Source organism: Clupea harengus, chromosome 12, assembly GCF_900700415.2.
Source record: "Clupea harengus chromosome 12, Ch_v2.0.2, whole genome shotgun sequence".
NCBI classification, from domain to species: domain Eukaryota; kingdom Metazoa; phylum Chordata; class Actinopteri; order Clupeiformes; family Clupeidae; genus Clupea; species Clupea harengus.
In genome coordinates, this window is record NC_045163.1 from 5,984,365 (window position 1) to 6,005,405 (window position 21,041).

At 43.9% G+C, this 21,041-nt stretch overlaps 2 protein-coding genes across 2 annotated transcripts; one reads left to right on the forward strand and one right to left on the reverse strand.

Moving 5' to 3' along the window:
* The first annotated feature begins 1,557 nt into the window (after window positions 1-1,557).
* Window positions 1,558-9,195, forward strand: crkl (v-crk avian sarcoma virus CT10 oncogene homolog-like). The gene is made up of 3 exons (XM_012815089.2): window positions 1,558-2,744; window positions 3,329-3,797; window positions 6,972-9,195. The coding sequence occupies exons 1-3, from the start codon at window positions 2,434-2,436 to the stop codon at window positions 7,104-7,106; spliced, it is 915 nt and encodes a 304-aa protein (XP_012670543.1). The 5' UTR covers window positions 1,558-2,433; the 3' UTR covers window positions 7,107-9,195.
* A 3,839-nt stretch (window positions 9,196-13,034) lies between these two features.
* Window positions 13,035-17,878, reverse strand: LOC105908932 (T-box-containing protein TBX6L-like). Its single transcript, XM_031577907.2, has 8 exons — window positions 17,742-17,878; window positions 17,407-17,509; window positions 16,663-16,827; window positions 16,013-16,159; window positions 15,828-15,898; window positions 15,608-15,702; window positions 15,281-15,545; window positions 13,035-15,220 (listed from the first exon to the last, which is right to left on the reverse strand). The coding sequence occupies exons 1-8, from the start codon at window positions 17,876-17,878 to the stop codon at window positions 14,743-14,745; spliced, it is 1,461 nt and encodes a 486-aa protein (XP_031433767.2). The 3' UTR covers window positions 13,035-14,742.
* Window positions 17,879-21,041: the final 3,163 nt, after the last annotated feature.

The following is a 21,041-nucleotide window of genomic DNA, read 5'->3' on the forward strand; positions in this document are numbered from 1 at the left end:
AACCTTAAAATAATTTGCTAAAGCGATGCATGGAGGATTTGTGACATAGTCAGATCCTCTTTATGCCCCATCTCCCATCTTATTTGTGCTAGTTATCTGGTTTGTGTGTTTTATGAATACTACTATTACAAGATGCTATTGCTGCCAGGATTTGGGTTGTATAGAGTGGGGATGCACAGAAGGAAAAATGAAAGGGGAAAAGGAAAGGGTTTTCTCTTGATTGTTTTCATTGAACTTGTTGCGCCACTGAGCCAGAGTTGACTTGTGGGAACTGGCAAGCTTTTAGCAACTGAGACAAGGCAGAAATGGATGCAGATCTATTAACATTCAAGACAGTGTCGTAGAGATGAGGTGACCAGGCGTTCTGCCAGCCTCCCCTTCATAGGGTATTGTCATAGAATGCATGTCTAATCTCAAAGGAGAAGAGGAAGTTCAATGAAGTTCTTTGTCAATGTTTAACTGCCTCTTTCAGGACATAGTAGGCCTAAATCATTAACCATTCACACGGCTCCTGATCATTTCCCCTAAATGATTTTGACAAGGAAACACTAATTGTATGATAGGCTTGTTCACTTACACCGCAAAATGGTAAATAATAGAAAAAGTTTGTCCACTCTAACATTGTATAGAGGGATACGATTACAGACTGAAAGCAGGAGTTATGGTGTTGTGCCAGTTACTATTTTGTACTGTAAGTTTTTTGTTCTGTCTCTGATTTAAGCTATGTGAGCTGTCATGTTGAATGGTCTAATAGAAGATATGAAATACGATTTAGTCTACTCATGTATATATGTAGGTGTACAGAATGTATGTAGCCTATGTAAGTGCATGCATGCGTGTATACATCATACAACATTCAACAAACAAATACACAGATGAATAAATATAAGAATTACACACTGAATATTAAATAGAGAATATTGAATAAGAATATTGCAATCCCCGCTTTTTTATTTCAGAAGCTTGTTCTACTCCTTCCAACAAACAGATTTGAGCCCTAAATTGACGGGGGACATTTTTTATTTTTCCCAGTCTAACAACTTTTGCCTTATCAGTATATGCCAAATCAGTCAGAATAGCCAAATCAGCCAGAATAGTCAAATCAGCCAATAGAGGTAAATAGGCCTCGCACTTGAAAGGCTGAGGACACTAGGCAGCTTGAAACCATCAGATTTTACAGTCAATGTATTTTAATTTGAATTAGGCTGCCTCTTTAAAAGACAAAAGTAAGAACAACATTTTTGCATATTCAATTCTCAATTCATGTGCATAAGATTACACAGAACCACACTCTGACAAAGAATATTATCTTAATCAGAGTATGCTAGATTTAACACAGTTATGCTTGCCCCCATAGGCTACCCTGAACAGTAGGCTCCATTTGTTAAGAGGAACATCACATGTATATGCACGCTACATATATAATGCCCAATGTGTAGTGTTTTAGGAAGCAAGTGCTTATCAACATTATTATAATAATAATAATTTCGTTTACCCCAATTTGAGTCATTGACATGAGGTTTGAGCAACACCCGCTCAAGGCGTCAATGACGTGCAAGCAGACAGGGAGCGCGCAAACCATCTCCGCAGACCCGCCCTCTGGACGCCATTTCTCAGTAACACACTCGGCTGGAGGATAGGAGCCGAATACCAATAAGAGGAACGAAAATCTTAAAATACCAAGAAAACTTATTTTGTCAGAAGACAAAATCAAGAAGTAAACGAAACGGGAGGCCCGGACTCCAGGATATAATACTATTTAGGATGCCGACCTGGAGCACATTCACTTCATAGTGTATGTATTTTTTGTCTGAAGACGTGTTGCAGGCCGCCATTTTTGTTACTGCCTCAAAAGTCTGTCTGGAGTCAAAAAGGGGTTCGAGCAAATATCTCTAATCCGTGCCTTGAACGTACAAAGAAGACGGTCGTATCAAAGAATCCTGGGCGAAATTGCCAGACTTTAGATGCGTTGCATCGACATGTAGACCAGTTTGCAATTGTAAGTGAGGCGACCTTTTCCGTAGTGTGAACTGACAGTGACTGGATATAGCTATATTGTTTCATAAGCTAGCTAACGTTACTTTTTCGGAAGAGGGAACGGAAAGGGGAACCTTTACGAGTTATTGTTGCACGAAGCCTCTTGCACTCGGCTGACTTACTGGTGTTTTTACTTTAAGAACAAATCTTGCACCATTGGCGAGAGCTAAAAACCAACACAATGCATCAAAGTTGGTTCGTGCTAGTCCCAGCCTGTCTGTGAGACGTCAGGTTGCGATTCCAGTGTCCGGGAGAAATCACTGGAGAAAGCACTAGCTGTTCATTGGAATTACAGGGGAAGTGTCGTTGAATCTGCGTTTCAATTTCCTATTTATTCTTTAGTAGTAAATTGTATTTTAGCTATTATTCTGGTTGTTAATTTATATTGGTTTAAACATGTCATCGGCAAGGTTCGATTCTTCAGACCGTTCCAGTTGGTATTTTGGGCCGGTTTCGCGGCAGGAGGCACAAAATAGGTTACAAGGACAGAGGCATGGAATGTTTTTAGTTCGGGATTCATCCACATGCCCTGGCGACTATGTGTTGTCGGTATCGGAAAACTCAAAAGTTTCGCACTATATCATAAATTCTTTACCAAGCAAGAGGTTTAAAATCGGAGACCAGGAGTTCGAGCACCTCCCAGCGCTTTTGGAGTTCTACAAAATCCATTATTTGGATACGACTACTTTGATAGAACCTGCCCCCAGGTAAGACCCCGGCACTGGTACGATGTTTGCTTTTGACTTTCTGTCTTACATGCTAAACAGCTTTCTTCCGCTTTTCAAACTTAATTTGCACATAATTAAGCGCTGAACTTGTTCTGTCACACATCCATACAGAAGATTATATGCAGGAAATACTATAGGAATTGAGTTTGAGTATTATTAAGGAATGCTGTGAAAATATCCCGTTTATCAGCTGTTTGAGAGAATATTGTGCTGCTTATGTGGTCAGCTGATGACGCTCAATTCAAAATTCTGCTCAGTTTTCATGACTGACATGGTTTCGTAAGCTTGCTTGTTGAACTTTTTCTGTTGCAAGTGCAGACCCAAGGCTGAAGTCCTCAGCTAGGTGATGTATGAACGTTGCATAAGACCTGACTTTTTACCCAATAGGGGGCTGTTCAAAGGAGGCTGTCACTGGTGGAATGCACATGCTCTTTGCATGCATTTAGAAGTTCTATGTCAAGTTCTTAATGGTATTGCTCCCCTGTCAGTGACCTTTGTCAGAACCTTCCAGGTTGTTGAAAGCAGTGCCATAATTAGTTGTGCATTTTTCTCTGCTCTTCTAGGTTCCATAGCACAGTGCTAAGCAGTGGCCCCATCCAACCACCAGGCCTGCCAGGCGAGGAGAACCTGGAGTATGTGCGGACTCTGTACGACTTCACAGGGAGCGATGCGGAGGATCTACCCTTTAAAAAGGGCGAGATCCTCATCATCCTGGACAAGCCAGAGGAGCAGTGGTGGAGCGCTAAGAGCAAGGAAGGTCGCATTGGCATGATCCCTGTGCCCTACGTGGAGAAGCTGGTGCGGCCCACCCACCCTGGTCAGGTTGGGCACAGCGCCCGCAACTCTAACAGCTACGGCATCCCCGAGCCCGCACATGCCTATGCCCAGCCTCAGACGCCCTCACCACTACCTCCGGGCACACCTGGAGCCGTCATTACCCCTCTCCCCAACATGCAGAATGGTCCCGTCATGGCCAAGGCCATCCAGAAACGGGTGCCCTGCGCCTACGACAAGACTGCCCTGGCACTAGAGGTAAGGGGCTCTCTCCTAATCGCTCTCTGTCTAACTCACACTCTCACTCATATGTAGTATATAAACGTCATGCCATCACTCGTGCATGTCCTGTTTCTCGGTCTGCCTCGGACTGACTTGATTCCTTTTGCCAATGGTCAGGGAGTTATTTTTCCAGAGAGACAGCAGCCGGAGTGATTAATTTGACGGCACATTAATGTTTGATGGACATGTATTCATAGCGACAGGCGAGGAAAGAAATGTAGGTCAGTGTGGCCTCGTTTGATAACTTCTGATTTTTCCTCTTTGAGTGGGTTTCTCAGACTGACCATCTTCTAGGTCTGCTGGGAGGCAGCCTAGTCTGTTTGTGTTTTTTTTTTTTGTGCCCATCTGTCTCTGACTTAAGTCAGGGATGTGTTGAGTTGTTGGCCGTCTGTGGAGTGCAAATGTGAAAAGTAATTTAGCGGCACACGTTCTACCATCAAGTTCGCCCATCTGTCCACTGAACCTCCTCATTAAGTCCAGGGGGTGTTTACAGTGGCACTGCAGAGGCTCTATCAGTGGGCATGGTTTTTGAAAATGATGTAACCACCATTAGGGTGAAGCACAGAGTTTTCAGTGGAGCCCTCCTGGTTTTGGAAAGAGAAAAAAAAATGACCTCAAATCCTGAGATTACACTGTAATCAAGCCTGTCTTGATGGGCTTTGGAGAACTTGATTTTGAGCCCCTGGCTACAAAGTTGATACTAGTGTAAGTCGGTGAGACCATGATGGTTGTCTTGTGAAACACTGCACGTGTTTTAAGTTCACAAGGAAAGGTGGGAAGAAGAGAGTGTGAGAGCGAGATTAAGGCACCTCACACCATTAAAGATGTCCTCAATATCAGATGCGTTGACCAAATTGGATTTTAGTCAAGTGGGGCAGGAAATGATAATTTAACCATGAAGCCGCATTCATGGTATAGACATGCCAATAGCAGTGCAACTTCAATCCGTTTCACACTGTGTTCTTGATCGCAGTGTTAATATGGTTCTTTGTAGATTGATGTCAACCCGTACCCGCACACCCCCCAAAATGTGGTCTGTGTGGATGCGCCATTGGAGCGGTTTTGTCACTCTGAAAAGACCACAGTGTGGTGGTGTCTGTGATCGTACGTGGGAGGGAGAGCAATGAGCACTTCCAGCCATCTCACTACGTGGTGGCGCTCTTCTGCATCTGGGCCAGTAGTTCCTCAAGCCCGCGTAGAAGTTTAAGTGTGTGAGGTCAACAAGGGACTTTCCTCACAGTCTTACTCACCCACTCACCATGCCTGACTAATCATCCGCAGGCTGCAGGCATCCTTCTGTAATGAAGTGTGTGTGTGTGTGTGTGTGTGTGTGTGTGTGTGTGTGTGTGTGTGTGAGGCCTTTGTGTAGGTGTATACCTCCTCTTTCTTCCACCGTCGGCCCACACAGGGCTTGGTATCTTGCTTATGGAACTCAAGAAGTCACCATTCTCATTCTCCTGCATTGCTATGACATTGACTTCTGTCGAGGTGGCTGTGTTGACACCTCCTAAATTTGCATGTTCCCTCTCTGTGACACTTCTGTCACTGTGAAACTAGCTGCTAAAGTAATCAGTTATAGTTTGTAATGAACATATTAATTAGCTTACTCCTAGTGGCTGTGTTTGTTGTGTTCATTCACGCAAGAGTGAATTGAAATATCTGTTTTGTTGCCATGGCCCTTGTGCCAGCCATTATGTCCCCAGTCCCTGGCTCTGTGACCTGAGTTGTTATACTTGTGGTAAGAGAGCAGCTCTATTTTTGCGTGAGCAGGAAGGTGATGCCTCTCTGCGGTATAGGGTTCAGGCCAACGAAGCACACCCACTGGAATGCCTTGCCGTAAATCAAACTGTTTGTCCGGCTGGCTCTTGAACACACACACACACACACACACACACCTACAGGCGCATACACACACACTGCACCGCACAACACAACACATGTCTCCATCTCTGTAACAGAATAAGTGAGAGAGTGCTACTTCTACATTTCAATCAGCACCACCTAGATTAGAAAATATCCATGATTTGTAGTCCAGGTGTCTCGAGATGTTTGAACATACAATTGAGGACAACACAGGATTGTGGGCAAAGGATGGGTGACATATACAACCACACATTTTGTGTCAGACTTTGGAGCACAGGCAAACTAAAGTATTCTCCCAAGACTGAGGCCTTACAGTTCCTCTTTTTCTAGAATCTCAGAGCTACATCTCCAAAGCCCCATGATGATAGACAGATTTTTTGAGCATTGCGTAGCCATCCAATGAAAAGTATAGTAATAGGTAAGCTTCTGGTTCTTCAGAATTCTTCAGTTTTTTTCCTCATTTGTGTATGTTAATCATTTACAAGCGAGACCAACTGTCCCTACTCCCAGTGTAGGCTGCCCGTTGAGTAGTGAGTCTCCAACTCTGCATAACAGCTCTTATGATCTCTTTTCTAGTGACTGATTTAAACCCCCTACTTGCTGTTATTGTATACATAACAGCTTTCCGCTAACTCCTGGGTATGCACCCTTTGCAATGGCAAATATTCTGGTGTTGTGCAACTTCCATGGCCAGATTAAAATGGTACTTGACGCCCAGTGGAGACCTCTCTGCTTTAGTAGTGATGTGCCATGGCACACTGCACACTAACTAGTTTAAGCATTGAAGTGAGTATGCGAGCGATGGGGGTTGGGGGAAGCAGCTTGGTTATGTCCTTAAAACCTACTTTTCTTTTTTCTTGTTCATCGTTAGCAGTCCTTGGCTCACCTTCTGTAGCTTTAATCTGTAGTTTACCAGTGTGGACATATTGCCATAAGTCTGCAAAATATGGAACAGACCTTAACGCTGACAGATTAAGGTCACGTCAGAGCTTTAGATTGCCTGAGGTTTGACATGCTTTCTCATTTTTAGAACTATTTGAATGTATTGCACCGAACATATGGTTATTATTTTTTTTCTTTTTTGATGGAAATGTAATGTTATTAAACCCCTTGAGTGATCCACGGTTACACAATGCAGCGAAATATTATTTTTCCCCCCTTTACTTTGCTCATGTAGAGTTGTCAGCTGTTTTGATTATCAGATTTATGTGTTTAATTCTCTCTCTCTCTCTCTCTCTCTCTCTCTCTCTCTCTCTCTCTCTCTCTCTCTCTTCCCTGTTTGTTCAGGTGGGGGACATCGTGAAGGTGACACGGATGAACATAAGCGGTCAATGGGAGGGTGAGGTAAACGGCAGGAGGGGTCTCTTCCCCTTCACCCATGTCAAATTGTTGGACGCCCAGAACCCGGACGAAAGCGAATGACATGGGAGCACCTTTCCAGCCTGCCCTGCCTTTCAGCCGCCCCCCTTTCGCTTCACCCCTGGCCCCCAAGTACATGTGCATCGACCCCCTTTGCCCTGGTCCTCAGCTACTTGCAGAGCATCTCCTCAGAGAAATGAAAAGCATTGTGCGGCTTCTGATTGTTTACAGCCATCTCCTTACGGTTCCTAACCCATCTCCCTCCTTGACATGGGCACAAGAGAATCAGTATTTTTGGGTTGATTTGGTTTTGATTTAGTTTTTTTTGTTTTGTTTTTTCCCCTCAAAAGTGTCTGGATATATCAAGGGCCTCAAAGTGTTGCCCCTGTAGACTTTGGGATGAGATGTAAGTGTGCTTTAGCACCCGCAGTGATGTCTGTGAGTGCCCCATCCCCACCTTCCATCACGCCCCGTCCCCTTTCTCCTTCTCCTCTTCCTCACCTAAACCGTGGCTTATGACATTGAAACGAAGCATGGACTGGTCACCCATGGGCCAAAGTACGTTTGTGAGCCCGTTCATGGCCGCTACTGGATTAATGAGAACGAAAGAAAGAAGGGAAGGAAGAATATATTGCCTAGTCCGTGTCGGCGAAGAAGCAGCAGCAGCTGTAGCTGTCCTGTTTCGAGGCCATCTTGCCAAGCCCTTTACCCGAGCTGTCCAAATCATTCACGTTGTATATTAACTTTACTCAGATGCTGGCTGCCTCCACGGAGAAATGGAATTCAAGTGGTGTGTGAGTGAGTGAGTAAGCAAGTGAGCGAGCATGAGCGAAAGAGGAAATAACCCTGCCGGTGGTAATTGACAGAAGAAAAGAGACTTTTTGTGGGGAGTCAACTATTCATGTGTCCTGCTTCAGTAGAGTTTGTGTGCTAACTGGTCTGCCATTGTAGCCTTTTTCATTTCAATTGTGCCATAATAACACAAAGCCTGTTGATTGCAGGTGTACTGATCAGCTGGATGGATTTCATGTGCACTTTGAGGGCTTCTAATTTAATGTCAGTGAAGAGCAAGCACTGCTCCGTACAGGAACAGGAAACTCGGTACAGTAGCCAAATTAGTCAAAGTAATCTAGTTCGTTAGCCAAAACAAGACTCCTGCAGCCATCACAGCACTTGGTCCATGCCTTCATCTCAAATAGTCGTCGCCTGGACAACCTGTCTTTTCTCCTTCATGACTCTTGGATAAAATGTCGGTCATGCTGCCAGCGTCTTTACTGAGACGGACAAGGTCCCCACATCATTTCAGGGACCTGGAGCATAAACTCTTTGCCATGTCTCGTCCCGAATTGCCAGAGCTTGCTTGATTGCGTGCTTTGTCTCCAGTGGCTGGCTGGCAGACGGCACACAATCGGGTTTCTACTGTGACAGAGAAAAAGACAAAAGCAGTCCTTGCCACCAGAAGCTCGCTCATTTTGTAATTTGCTAGAGTAACACCGCTGTGCAATCTATTGTTTCGTTTGGCTCTAGTCTTCTTTCCATTTTTGGTTCTGTCAGCTGTTCAATCAAGCATTTACTGTATGTTTGAAAATAAAACGGTTGTAAAACATGTGTTGACCGAAGGTGACTTTCTAAAAAAGAAATAGAAAAAAAAAGAATAAAAAACACAAAAGGGATTCAAATGCCTGTTGGTGGCCTCTGTGCATGAACTCCTGGCCATTGAGGGGGGTGGAGTGTCCATCCTCCTGGTCAGATGCTGCTTTGTGTCATCCTTTCCTTACTGACATGACATGGAACTGTACATTTCCCCCAGTAGCTGATTCAGTCCAAACGTCTGACGTGGCACCCACAACCCATACCTCCAATCCCCTCTTCTTCTTTCAATACACAGGTTTTTATGCTCTCTTTAAATTGCTCTAATAACTTAATTTTTAAAAGCGACATTTTATTTTCCCAAAAGGCATTAACAGTATTACTTTGCTTTTGGTTGGTTTCACTCTCTAGACAAGCCTTTCCATTTGATCTTTCCTTAAGAAATTGTGCCTTTTTATGTTTTCTTATACCATTGTGTTAATAACTCTCATGGTTAACACCCGTGCCGGTATAACGCAAAATGTACAGAACAAGTAAATAAAATTTACATCTACTTCTCTAAGTGGCTTTGGCTTGCTTCCTGTTAACACTCGATCTTATCACGGCCTACTCTCTGCTTCTCTCCAGTTCACAAACCTATGAGCGACCGTGGTGTCATCAGTCGGACAGAAGGAGTGTGTGTGTGTGTGTGTGTGTGTGTGTGTGTGTGTGTGCGCTTGGTTTGAGTCACGGAGTGGAGGGGATCTGGAGCAGGGGATAGCTGTTGAGTCCCTTGGTGAATTTCCAGTAGCGCAAGTTGTGATTGAGAAAGAGCCCTGGAGAAAGGAAGCAATTAGCAAGTCTTAATGAAGTGCTAATAAAAGAAAACCACATGCACGGAACCTGACCCAGACACAGAAACTTCTCAAGGTTAAGCTTCTGTTTTATTGGGAGGTTCATAAACTTGCTTTGCTGTTAATTGCTGTATGATCAGTCAGGCCTGGCCTGGTATTGTGAAAATCATGACTTATCTGCCAATAATGCCATTGGTCAGCAGCATTAGCTATGGCTGTGTTGTTCACGGATTTGTCCTGTCAATATTTTGGACAACAAAAGTCCTGATATACCCACTCGTTTTTGTCTTTGGTAAAACTTTGAGGTCCACGCACGAGGGCCCCAAGGTGAATTCAGTTATTTTGTGTGGCGATGAGGTGGCATCAGTCTGCCCTCTGCTTGTGTGCCTCATGAGAACTTCCACTAGCAATTGGAGACTGGAAGAGGAGACGTGCCATGTTGGCACTGCCTTCTGGCTCGTCCCCTGGAGTTGGGTTAGAAATACTCTGTGGACACAAACAGGATTTGCATACTGCGTGTGCTCAAGCTGATACAGTAATACTGAAACCTCCCCGTCCCCATCTCTGGTAAACAAGGAAGGACTACCACAAGAGGGAACTGAAATAACTTCAGCAAACTAACTCAGACCAGGATGTGGTGGGGACTTCACCAATCAATAGCTCTGTATAAGATCAACTTGAAATGGAAGAGAGATTTGCAGTGGATTGAAATTCTTGCGGGATGGAAATGTGATACAACAGGGTCCCATCATTTAAATTTGGTCAGTGTGATTTACTTGCTGCTTATTTAGTTTTTCATAGGGTCTGTAGTACATCAATGGATGAGCTGTATCTGAGAAGGTGGGTAAGGAGACAGTGAAGCAGTGTTGGTAGTTTGCACACGTATGGCCTGCAGATGGTGATGAGGCTGTGTGTGGGTGATCTGTGTGAACAGGTGCAGACTGGCATGAAGGCTGGGCTGTGGGGGACAGAGACCACTGGCTCACCACGGCTCACAGCACACTGAGGCATCGCTTTGGTGGCTCTAAAAATATTTGTTGAGTTATGCAACTGCCAGGTTAGGCTTTTGTGTTTTGTTGCTTCACACGCCTACTTTGTGGTATAGAAAAACAGCACAGACAGAAGCAGTTTAGAGCTGTTATTTGAAGTAACTGAAGAACTTGTTTCCTTAGAAATGCACAAACAAGTGTCTCACACCTTCTGTTCAGCCAGACTTGTTCTCTGATCTGTCCAGAGGAGGGCAGGCCTTAGCTCAACTCTGCAGAGGGTCCTAAAATCTCATCATGTTGCTTTTGCTACTTTAATATCTTTGCCAGAATCAGTGAGGTTTGGTTTTATAGTACTTAAGGTCATGACTGCTCAACAACATCAGAGTAGGGATTTCTTGGATAGGTGAACACATTTTAAACTTGGTAGTGTTTTTTTATGGCATATTATATGATACAGAACCTCATGTCTTGTTTAAAGTCAGCATTGTTATAAATTGTCAGCTTTTTTCTCCCCCTTGAGTTTGACACCAAGAGTTCTGTCAGTTAACTCCCTCTCACTTCTATTCCATTTTCCACACTTAAAGGCCATCTCCTGCACCCACCCTCTGAGGCAAATCAAATGCAGTCAGCAAAGTCACTTCACCACAGTTCAAGAAATGTAGCTTCAAATAGGCAAGATTCAACAGTAGAGATTTTGACAATGTTTTATTTGTCCTGTGTGCTTTCAACTGTGAGTTTCATGTCCATGAACCCAAAATGAAATGATTCACGGGTAAGCCTAGAGACTATGATCAGATCTCCAAACACTCCCCCTACTGTGCAGTCCCTCATAAAGTAGCCCCAGGACTGGGTGGCCAAATGGTCGTGGTGCAGACCAGGAAGAAGTCTGACTGAGCCCAATCAAAAGACCACCAGGAGTGAGGGGACAATTTCCTGTCCCCTATCTCCCAACGTGATCTCACAGGATTTCTGGATGGTTCCTGGTTACAGTTTGCCATTTGGCACTCAGGACCAGGAAGTGGTATACCCTCAGCAATGCTACGGGTTGATTAGTTTGTCTATGATGTTCCTGGTGATCGGGGGTTTCCAGATCTCTCCAGGTTTTAGATTTGAACCTTCAAGTTTGTAAAATGTCACGTTTTCTCTCATCTTATCTTTTGTGATGTTTTTCACTTGTGAAAGCCAATGAAGATATCTCAAGATATCACATGCAAGATCAGTATATTTTGAAATTATCAGTCCAGAATCTACTACTCAAATAGAACCCCATATTTGGTTTATTTTTACTGTGGAATTAGACAGCAGAGCATCAGAAGCTAAGTGACCAATTCTTTCTGGTCACTGTCATAGAACTCATTTTGCACTGTGCCGATAAGCAGTATTTAATGGCTGGCTTGAAGCTCATATTGAACTATATTGGGCCAAAACCTCTAGTTTATACAAATATAGATAGATAGATGGATACTTTATTAATCCCGAGGGAAATTTAGGTAACAATTGTAAAAATGCATGTATGTATGCTTGTATGTATGCATGTAAAAATGCATATGCAAAGTATTTGACATTTAATCACGTTTAGAGTTTATTACACTACCTCTATCTGATCAAAAGTGTTCTTCAATGTAGTAATATTACACATAGCCTGCAAGCAGTTCATCTGATGCAATAGGTCAGGTGAATGCTATAGACATCTTAGTGCAGCAAAGGGGAAATGTTTTTTCTTCTTCTGGTCCTTCCTTAGGGCTCTCGTGCCATTCAAGTGACTGTATATACACATGTCCATCAGTGCTTTCGTAAAGAGAATGTTAGCTACTCGCTGGTGAAATGAATAGAATCATCTGGTCAAGGTCCTGTTAGACCTGTGCTCCTGGCTACTATATAGTAAGTCAGGTCATCCTGTTGTTTCCAGTCCATCAGTGGAGGGACCCACAGGCTAGCTCTGCATGGAACAGAATGAAGATTCTGGTGACAAGCTCCCTACAGGGCACAAGCTCAGCTGATCAACCCCCCCCCCCCCCCCCACCCCCTTGTTATGGGTAAAGGAACATTCTAGACACTAAAGAAGAGATACAGTACATCCGCTCTAATTGGCTATTGCATGAGTGCTTTTAAAGTGTTCACTTGAAATGCTAACACATATCATATAGTGATCTCGTGTTTTATTTTTGTTTTGTTATCTATGTTTTATGGATGAGTGTTTGTCTGGCCATTATTTATTCTGGTAGTCCATACAAATCAAACTGCCCTCCATCTCATTGGAAGTCTCTTCACCATCAGTTTCTCTTCTCTTTACTCAGCCTTATTGCCAGTCTGTCCATGTCTCTCATCCCTGGAGAAGACCCTGATTTTCTCCTTCAATGACTTGCTCATATGCAGCATAAAAGCACAATCATGGATGACTCTATTTTTAGCCAGTTTTCATTAGTTACGGTCAGGTGAACCCACGCCACATTTGGACAAAGTATTACCGGAGCAGCTTTTTAATTGGCTTTGCCTGCTGCTGAGTTAGGGTGACTGTATAGTCTTCATGCAGCACAGTCACCATGCAACCGTCACTCACAGTCTCATGCATTTAGATGTTTTTTTTTATTATTTCTTTTTCGTTGTTTACTTGGATCTCATGCTGCTTTCTTTCTGTTGCTCCTTCTGCATCTGCTGCTCCAGACTTTGGTTTTCTCCGTCTGCTTAGTGAGGGAGATTTGTGTCCACATGATGATGGGCTCCTGGGATCCCGCTGGTAGAGAGTGGCTCCTCTCAGTATACTCCCACTGCACCCAGCCTCATCATGGCACCATTTGTGAGCGCCCACGATTAAACATTTACAGCACAGACGCTGCAGCCTTCTGCTAGGGAAAGCAGGCCAGGCCATGTTCGCTCGCTCACTCGCTTTTCTCCCTTCCCCTCCCCTCCACAAACACCGCCCGCACTTGGATCTGGGTCAGGTGTGGAGCGGGGGCAGGGCAGGGGCAGTGAATGAAACCAACCGATGACCCTCATCTCTTTCTTTCTTACTTTCTTTCTTTCTCTCTCCATTTTTATTTTTCTGCCCACTGGTGCCAACCTGTGACCGAGTCATCTGCTCCCTCCCTCTCATCTCTGTATCTCCCGTCTCTCTCGCTACCCACCAGTGCCAGCTGCCTGATTCATTGGTCCTCACACTCCATTCCTCCCACTCTCTCTCTCTGATTTACTTTTCATCCATTTGCAGGATTAACTCATCATCAGCGCAGTTTCACTTCTGCTCTGTTAATCTGAGCAGTCTTGTTCTCCCCTTTCTCTTGTCTTCAGTATCTTATTTCCCAGTCACGGATGCTACATAGAGTCAACACTTTCATCCTTTCATCCAGCATATTCATATCTCCACTAGAGATTCTACTGTGTGGAATACCTAATACTCAATGGGTAAACTTTTTAGGGCTGGAACCTGTCACAGTCAGTGCCACAAGAAGGACAAACTCACAATTACCCCCCAAAGAGAGCTTTGACTCTGGATCTTATTTAGGATCTAACACCAGAGTCCTAATTACTCTAACAAGGCAGGGACACTTCACACCCACACAAACATGGGCAGCACAAATACACTTTCACTCAGTTTTTAGGTCAAGAAATCAACTTCCTGTTTTATTTAAACATTTCTTGAGAGGTGTAGGAAAATCCAGAGTGTGAGCATTAAAAATGCAAACAAAGAAACAATAGAATTGTACAAATGGTTCATTAGATTATTTAATCATGGATGGTAATTGTTTTTTTATGATCTGCTTTTAAGTTTCAACAACTGCAAAACTTTTTCAAGTTGAAGTCAAGTCACATTGTCACTCCTCATTCAATCTCACAATCACACTAAATAAACTACATGCACTACATGCAAATTGTTAGGCACACGTTTGCATGCACACATTCACACAATCTCACTCAAGTGTTCTTGTTAAGGGTACTGAAAGAAAAACGATGCATTTCTCCATTCTACAGTGCCGACAGGCAGCAAGATATACGCCCCTCAAACACTATTAATCACCCCTCGGAACCATGTGTGTGTGTCTCCCCTTTCTGTGCATAAGGGCACATAAATCTCTTTACACCGAGCTTTGAACCAGCTTTGTCTGGTCGAAAATCACTTGGAATCCATATTATGTTTCCAATGGTCTATTGGTTCCATACAGGCTGACATCACTTTTCTACAGGCAACTTTTATATCTGAAACATACTGATATGTTATTGGGTCTCAAAAAGTCCTGAGGGCTAAGTCCTGGCTCCATATTTCATCGGTTGATTGTCTGATCAATCCCTTCACCAACAGGAGTATGAAAACAGTGGGTACTGGCTCCACTCTGACACGTTACCATGGTGATGGCTGTGGTGAGGCCCGCCATGTTCCGCCGTCAGCCGGTGTGGATGGTTGTAGGTGGAGGTGGGGTATTGTGTGGGGATCGTTCCATTCCATTGTCCATATGGCTGCTCTGTGTAATGGCCATACATGGGCGGAGCAGCGAGTCCATGCTTGTTCTTAGAGGCCAGTGGCATGTGGCTGGGCACTGAGTAGTCTAGAGGCCGACCCTGAGGGGTTCCCATGTTGACAGAAATATGAGATCTGGTGACCTCCCTCTCTGGAACGGTGGCCACATCGACTGAGGGCTCGTAATGGCGGTGGTCAACGCGGTGGGATTCTGCGCTAGGGGGGGATGGCAATCGACTGAAATCTTCTGACCTAGAAAGAGGAGTTAAGAGAACATTTTTAAAAATCGGAACACTGTTTTTGAGTTTGTTTGAACGGGTATCTTCCATTATTCAATTCTCTAACTTGAAAAGTGCATGTTTGTGTTTATACCTGTAGGGTGGGTGGGTGGCCTGACCAGGCACTAACTGCTCAGAGCTGCTGAAGTCCATGGGGGCGTCCCCGTGCAGGCTGTGGGTGGGGTCCTGCTCTGAGTCCCAGGGGGACATGTGTTCATCCTGGAGGTTTGGACCCTGCTTGAGCCTCAGGGGTACCTCATCATCCTCTCTCTGGGGATCGTACGGCAGGCGCGGGTAATCTGTTAAGTAAAAAAGGCACATCCATGTTAACAGATGCCAGACACAAAGCAGAAACAGCCCTCAGACCACTGAAGGCCGCCGATGACTTGGAGACTATTGATCAGGGAGCTCTTATCCATACCTGCACAGGTTTGGTATTCTGGATCCTTCTCTGTATCGGTTCTCAGTTTCTTGGCTGGATTCTCTGGACCGGGTTGACCCTTGTGAGCACGGAATCTGCAAATTGAAAAGAAAAGAAAAAAGGTGAGCCTCATTTGAACCCTCTCTGGATGACACATGCAATCATTCATTCTTGTCTTTCGTCGTCATATATCAGTCGTCATCTTCACGAGTGTAATCACCTTTTGGCATGTGTTCCCTCCTCTCTGAATCCTTTGGCAAACGGGTTATGGTCAATCTTTAGCTTTGTGATCTGAAAAATAAATACCAGGAAAAGGCTGTTATTCTCGGGTTTTGGGGGATAGAAATGTCACATATTCTTGGACAGCATGGCCTGTGCCTAGGGCAAGTGCCTGCAGTGACTGACCTTGCTATTCTGGTAGGCTGTGACGGCAGTAAAACTGGTCTCCGTGAAGCTGAAGCTCTGGAAGGGTGCCCAGCGAACGCTGTACAGATCATCTGCCTGCACCACATGGAAGCGCGGCTGGTACTGGTGCATGGAGTGCAGGATAACCTGAGGAGAAATGGACAACGGCAAATATTACGTTAACTTTGCATGGAAAAGAACATAAATAAAGGTCATGTTTTTCTTTTCTTCTGAAAGAGGTCTAGCCTGTGTCTGGGTGAAGTCAACTGGAGTGCCATGGTATGAAATAGTCTCTGACACCAAGTTTAACTCACCACATGTGGTGTTGCTAAAACCGTAGATGGAATCTATGGGACACAGTATAGGGGTCCTGTACCTGGGCTTCATATTTTATAACCATCATGGCTGAATTTAAAATGGCACAGCTGTATCCAATAACATCACTGGAAACATCTATAAGTGCAGACATTGGCATGTGCATGCTGCACCAACTGCTAACTGAAGCTGAAAATAACTGTGTGAGACCAGTGGATTGACGATGTGGCTTAGGGGAAGATCATAATTAGGAAAATGCATTAACACCATCTTTCTCACTGTGAACCAAATCATATCATGGCTTTTTCTGTAAAAAAAAATGAGAAGAGGCTTACATGGCCGTGTGGGTCCAGTGTGTTGTTGGTAAGCTTGAGCTTGAGGAGGGAGATGGACTGCTTCATCCAGTGACTTCCTGGTGCGGGGGAGTCTGGGTGCACATAGGTCCTGCAGGGGGGTTGTGGCTCTGCTTTACCGGCCACCTCCCACTGGTCTTTATTCCACTGCAGAGACAGACAGACAGGGAGAGACAAACAAGAGACATTCAGACACCCATTGTTTTCATTTGCTTTCATTTCATTTCCATCTATATCACATGAATTTTCAGCCTTTTTCCATTTGCTTGGGGAATGTCAAAGTGATCACATCACACAAAGTAGGATATTATTTGTATTTTTAAATTCATGTACATGGTACATGTGCAGGTACAGTTTCATTTCAATGTCTGTTTTGTCCTAAGACTTTGCTTAGCCTTTGAACAAAACATATGGTCAAAACACAACTGCTATGGGCTGGGCCAGTCAAGTGATCTAAAGTGATTTCTCAGCAGTTGCTTTTCTTGGGGAGGGGTTAGCATATGGGGGTTGTGTGTGATAAAGTCCCCTGGCAGAAAAACAGGAAGTGATAATTGCCTTTGATATGCATTGTCTGCCCTGTCAGTACTCAGGATGGACAGCCCCTAAGGCCCCCAAAACTTTTGGCCTACTCTGAAGAAATTAATTCATTGTCCCTCGGGTTATCTAGGTCAATTTAAAAACAATGGTACAAATAAGTTCCAGAGGCCTGAGCTGAGATTATCTTACCTTATATCTGAAGTTGTCCACGGGAACCATATCCACCATGATGACATAGTTAGCATATGGAGACAGTCCGGATACACTGATGTTGCAGTGGGGAAACATTCTCCTAAAACAAAAGAAGCAACACTATTTGTGAAAGAATGTCACAGAAATCACTACCAGAGCACACATGATCATCAGTTTAGCATGTCTGTTATTGTAAACTTACTGTTTCAGTTCTAGACTACCGGTATATTAAATATGAATTACTCAGTCTAAGCAATTTATCAACGCAGTAAAAAAATGTTTAAGTGTAAAGGTCACAAGGAGGTGTTTCTTGGTCAATCTTTCTTCCTTACCTGCCAGGTTTGGTGATGATCATCTCTGTCCCCAGGTTATGGAAGGACCTCCAGAGGTCAGAGTTTTCCAGGGTCAACCTGATGTTGCCCTGGTGATAAGGCTCAGCTGCTCCAGCCGTGGAGGATGAGGGGGTCATGCTGGAAGAGTGCCTGAGGTCTGGACCATCAGAGGAAGAGGGACATAAAGTTAGGTTAAAAGGTAAACTAATAGAGATGGCAACTATATTATATACAATACAATTACACAAGTACTGTGTATGTCTAATTATCAAGCTTGTAAGGATGGACTCAGGCCCTGCACAGTACAGTGTATTGTATTATTCCCAGTTGTCACACACCTTAGGTATGTAGACCTTGAACTAGGAGCCACAAATGTAGGCATGTGGTGTGTTGAGAACAGAACTAGAAGCTTAACACAAACCTTACTATGTCACATTAATGCAATAACTTACCAGTGATGTGTTGCATTCCCTTGCACTCAGTTGTTCCAAGTGTATTCACAGTATTTGCTGCAGATTGTGAAGAGCGAAGGTGAAAGTGGAATTGAGGAGGCAGATCTCAGGTTCAGCTGCTAGTCCATACACCTCATGCAGCAGTGCTTGTCCTCCCTTGGTGAACAGATGTACTTTTCCTGACGTGTCCTTGGTTGCGACTCCTTTGGAAAGGCTGGGGTGACCTGGAACCCAGACTGGTTGAGATGCTCTGGAACTTCCCTGCAGCCTCAGAGAGTCAAGGTAAAAATATGTGTGGAGGTGGGGCTAGTGACCTCTCATGGGTGGGGTGTATTTCATTAAAAGTGAGAGGAACAAGGAGTCCCCTAAGCACCCTTTGAAGTGGCCCATTGACACCCCCCCTCCCATTTCTGTCAATGACTAGTTGGATGGGGAGGAGGAGGAGGGGTCAATGTCTGCCGTTGTATGGGATTAGTATAGGGATGGGGGCTTGTCCCCTGAGTCGCACTGTCTCTAACAGGAAGACCCAATGGTGTCATTGTTTTTGAGAAGGAATGCCATGATTTGCCATGAAGGACGAACTTGTGCACACCATCCATCCATCATTTAAACAGAAGAACCTCTAAAGGGACTATTTCATCAAGCCCTCCCTCCACCACCCCCAACAGCACGACTGCAGTAATGGCAAAGAATTTTATACATTAAATGTGTACTTCCCTATTTCTCTCTCTCTCTGTTTTAGATGCAGTTCATGCTGATGTTTTTACACCAATAACAGAAAAAAATCTCTCTGCAGTTGGTTATTTTCTTTTATAAATATACCTGTATTTTAAAGTCAATTATATCTAAATAATGAATGCCATACCACGTATTTCAGGTAGATGATACAATATTCCAAGGAAGAGCCATATATTTGTTTCAGTGTGGAGAAATCATGTTGACCTTTACAAACAGCAATGCTTTCATGAAGTCATGTTTTATGCCCTGACTAAGATTGATTCATAATCAGTAACCAGTAACCTTTAAATCATTCAATCTACCTTTATGTTTAATCATGAAATAACAGCGTGCTATTTCAGAATAAATGTCACCGGCACCGCCACTGGCTATGTTTGCATAGAAATTCATTTTTAGAGGAAGTACAGCAGTTCTTCACCCCATGCATTTCCATCCCCTTTCCACCCTTTTTGTTCTGTGTGTGTCTTGTTTGTTTAAATGGCCCATAGCCTGGGGCCCGACCCCTTTCTCCCTGTGTGTATTGGAGGATATGTCTGTGTGTCTAGCCTTGACAATGGGGGAGATGGTCTCCTTAATCTCATCAGGTCTTTCTTTGCTGCTGTTGCAGAGAGAGAGGGGGGGGTCTCTGAGGCCTGACACTTAGCAGCCTGTTAGAGGTAGCTCCAGCAGTGGGGGAGTCTGTGATCTGTGATACACCCCACCACAGGTGAGCCATTTGGGGCCACTCTGATCCTCTAATGGGGCAGTCCGAGTCTGAAGCACCCTGTCTCCACCGCCATAGAGATGCTAAATGGCCAGATAGCTGAGCCATGAGGGGACGTTCACACAGATGCAGCATATCCTCTCCACCGTCGCTCACCGTGCCTCAGACCAGACAGCCTTGCTCTATTGAGCAGTTTTAAAAACTGCAGTCTTGTGCAATAGCTCTATCTAAAGCACTGTACGTCTTTGCAAATGCTTAGGATTTAGGTATAATTCTCTTCAGCTGTCCACAGAAGAGGTATTGCTTGGCCAATTCAACCTCCAACACAAATCCACTAGATTTGCTTCAGTTCCTGCAGTGCCCTCTGTAAGCATTAAGTATTGATTTTTGCAATTCCACTCATATAATTATAGTATCATGGGAACATCCAGAGATCTAGGTTTGTTCTTAATAACTGGGATGTGTGTTTGTTTCAGCTCTCATGTACTCATGTACAGCACAGGGAATCACATAATTACACTACGTGGGAATTGTAGCTTCTGTGTGTAGAGAGCTAGTCTCAAACTGAGGAAATACTAAACCCTCCATTTTGTCTTTGAAAGAGTTTATCACACACATTAACTCTAATTTGATCTTCATGCACTAAATATACCCTCTTCAAGAAACACCATATTGAAATGAATTGAATTTGGAAAATGCTAGAAGGAACAATATCTTGATGACTTTCATTAGACATAGTCACAAAGGGTTTCATAGGCTATGTCCTGTTAATGCATACTTATGACCTTAATTACATTTTCCAAGGAGGATAATGAGAATAAATTAGAATTCAGTGAATGAACTTTAATGCACAAGTCAGCCTTTAGGGTTCAGTGGATATTGTTAACTCAGTTGAACTATCCCTTGGTTTAGGTTCAGTGTATTTAAGTTTCAAAACTATGGGCTCACACATCATCTGTTTTATTAAATATTACTGAGTAATGTATAAATAATTGGTCTGACCAATAGGAAACAAAACCAAAAGAAATGTTTGAAAAGAATCAGTTGAGGGTAGCAGAACTAACTAAATACTAACAAGCAGAAGAGTGCATAGTGGAACAGGGGCATGTATATAGGGCAGTGCTTTGGGAAAGGTGTGATGGGAATCTTGAGGTATGAATACGGGGATATAGGGTGGAGTTAGGAGAAAAGGACAAGTCTCAGGTGAGCATTCCAGCTGCAAGATGGTCTCCACTGACACACACACACACACACACACACACACACACACACACACACACAGACTGCAGTGCACACACTCTCAAAATAGCATAGCTCTGAGTCCTTTTTTCTCTAACATTGCAGATTCTTACGCCCGTCTGCCTATAATGCTGAACGCTCATTTCTATCAATAGTGACATCAATACA

Coding starts and splice junctions, on each gene's coding strand:
- crkl (XM_012815089.2), top strand. CDS start 2,434: ATGTCATCGGCAAGGTTCGATTCTTCAGACCGTTCCAGTTGGTATTTT. Junction 2,745..3,328: donor TTGATAGAACCTGCCCCCAG/GTAAGACCCCGG, acceptor CTGCTCTTCTAG/GTTCCATAGCACAGTGCTAA. Junction 3,798..6,971: donor AGACTGCCCTGGCACTAGAG/GTAAGGGGCTCT, acceptor CTGTTTGTTCAG/GTGGGGGACATCGTGAAGGT.
- LOC105908932 (XM_031577907.2), bottom strand. CDS start 17,878: ATGACCCCCTCATCCTCCACGGCTGGAGCAGCTGAGCCTTATCACCAG. Junction 16,828..17,406: donor TGGACAACTTCAGATATAAG/GTAAGATAATCT, acceptor CTGTCTCTGCAG/TGGAATAAAGACCAGTGGGA. Junction 15,546..15,607: donor AGAATACCAAACCTGTGCAG/GTATGGATAAGA, acceptor CAGTGGTCTGAG/GGCTGTTTCTGCTTTGTGTC.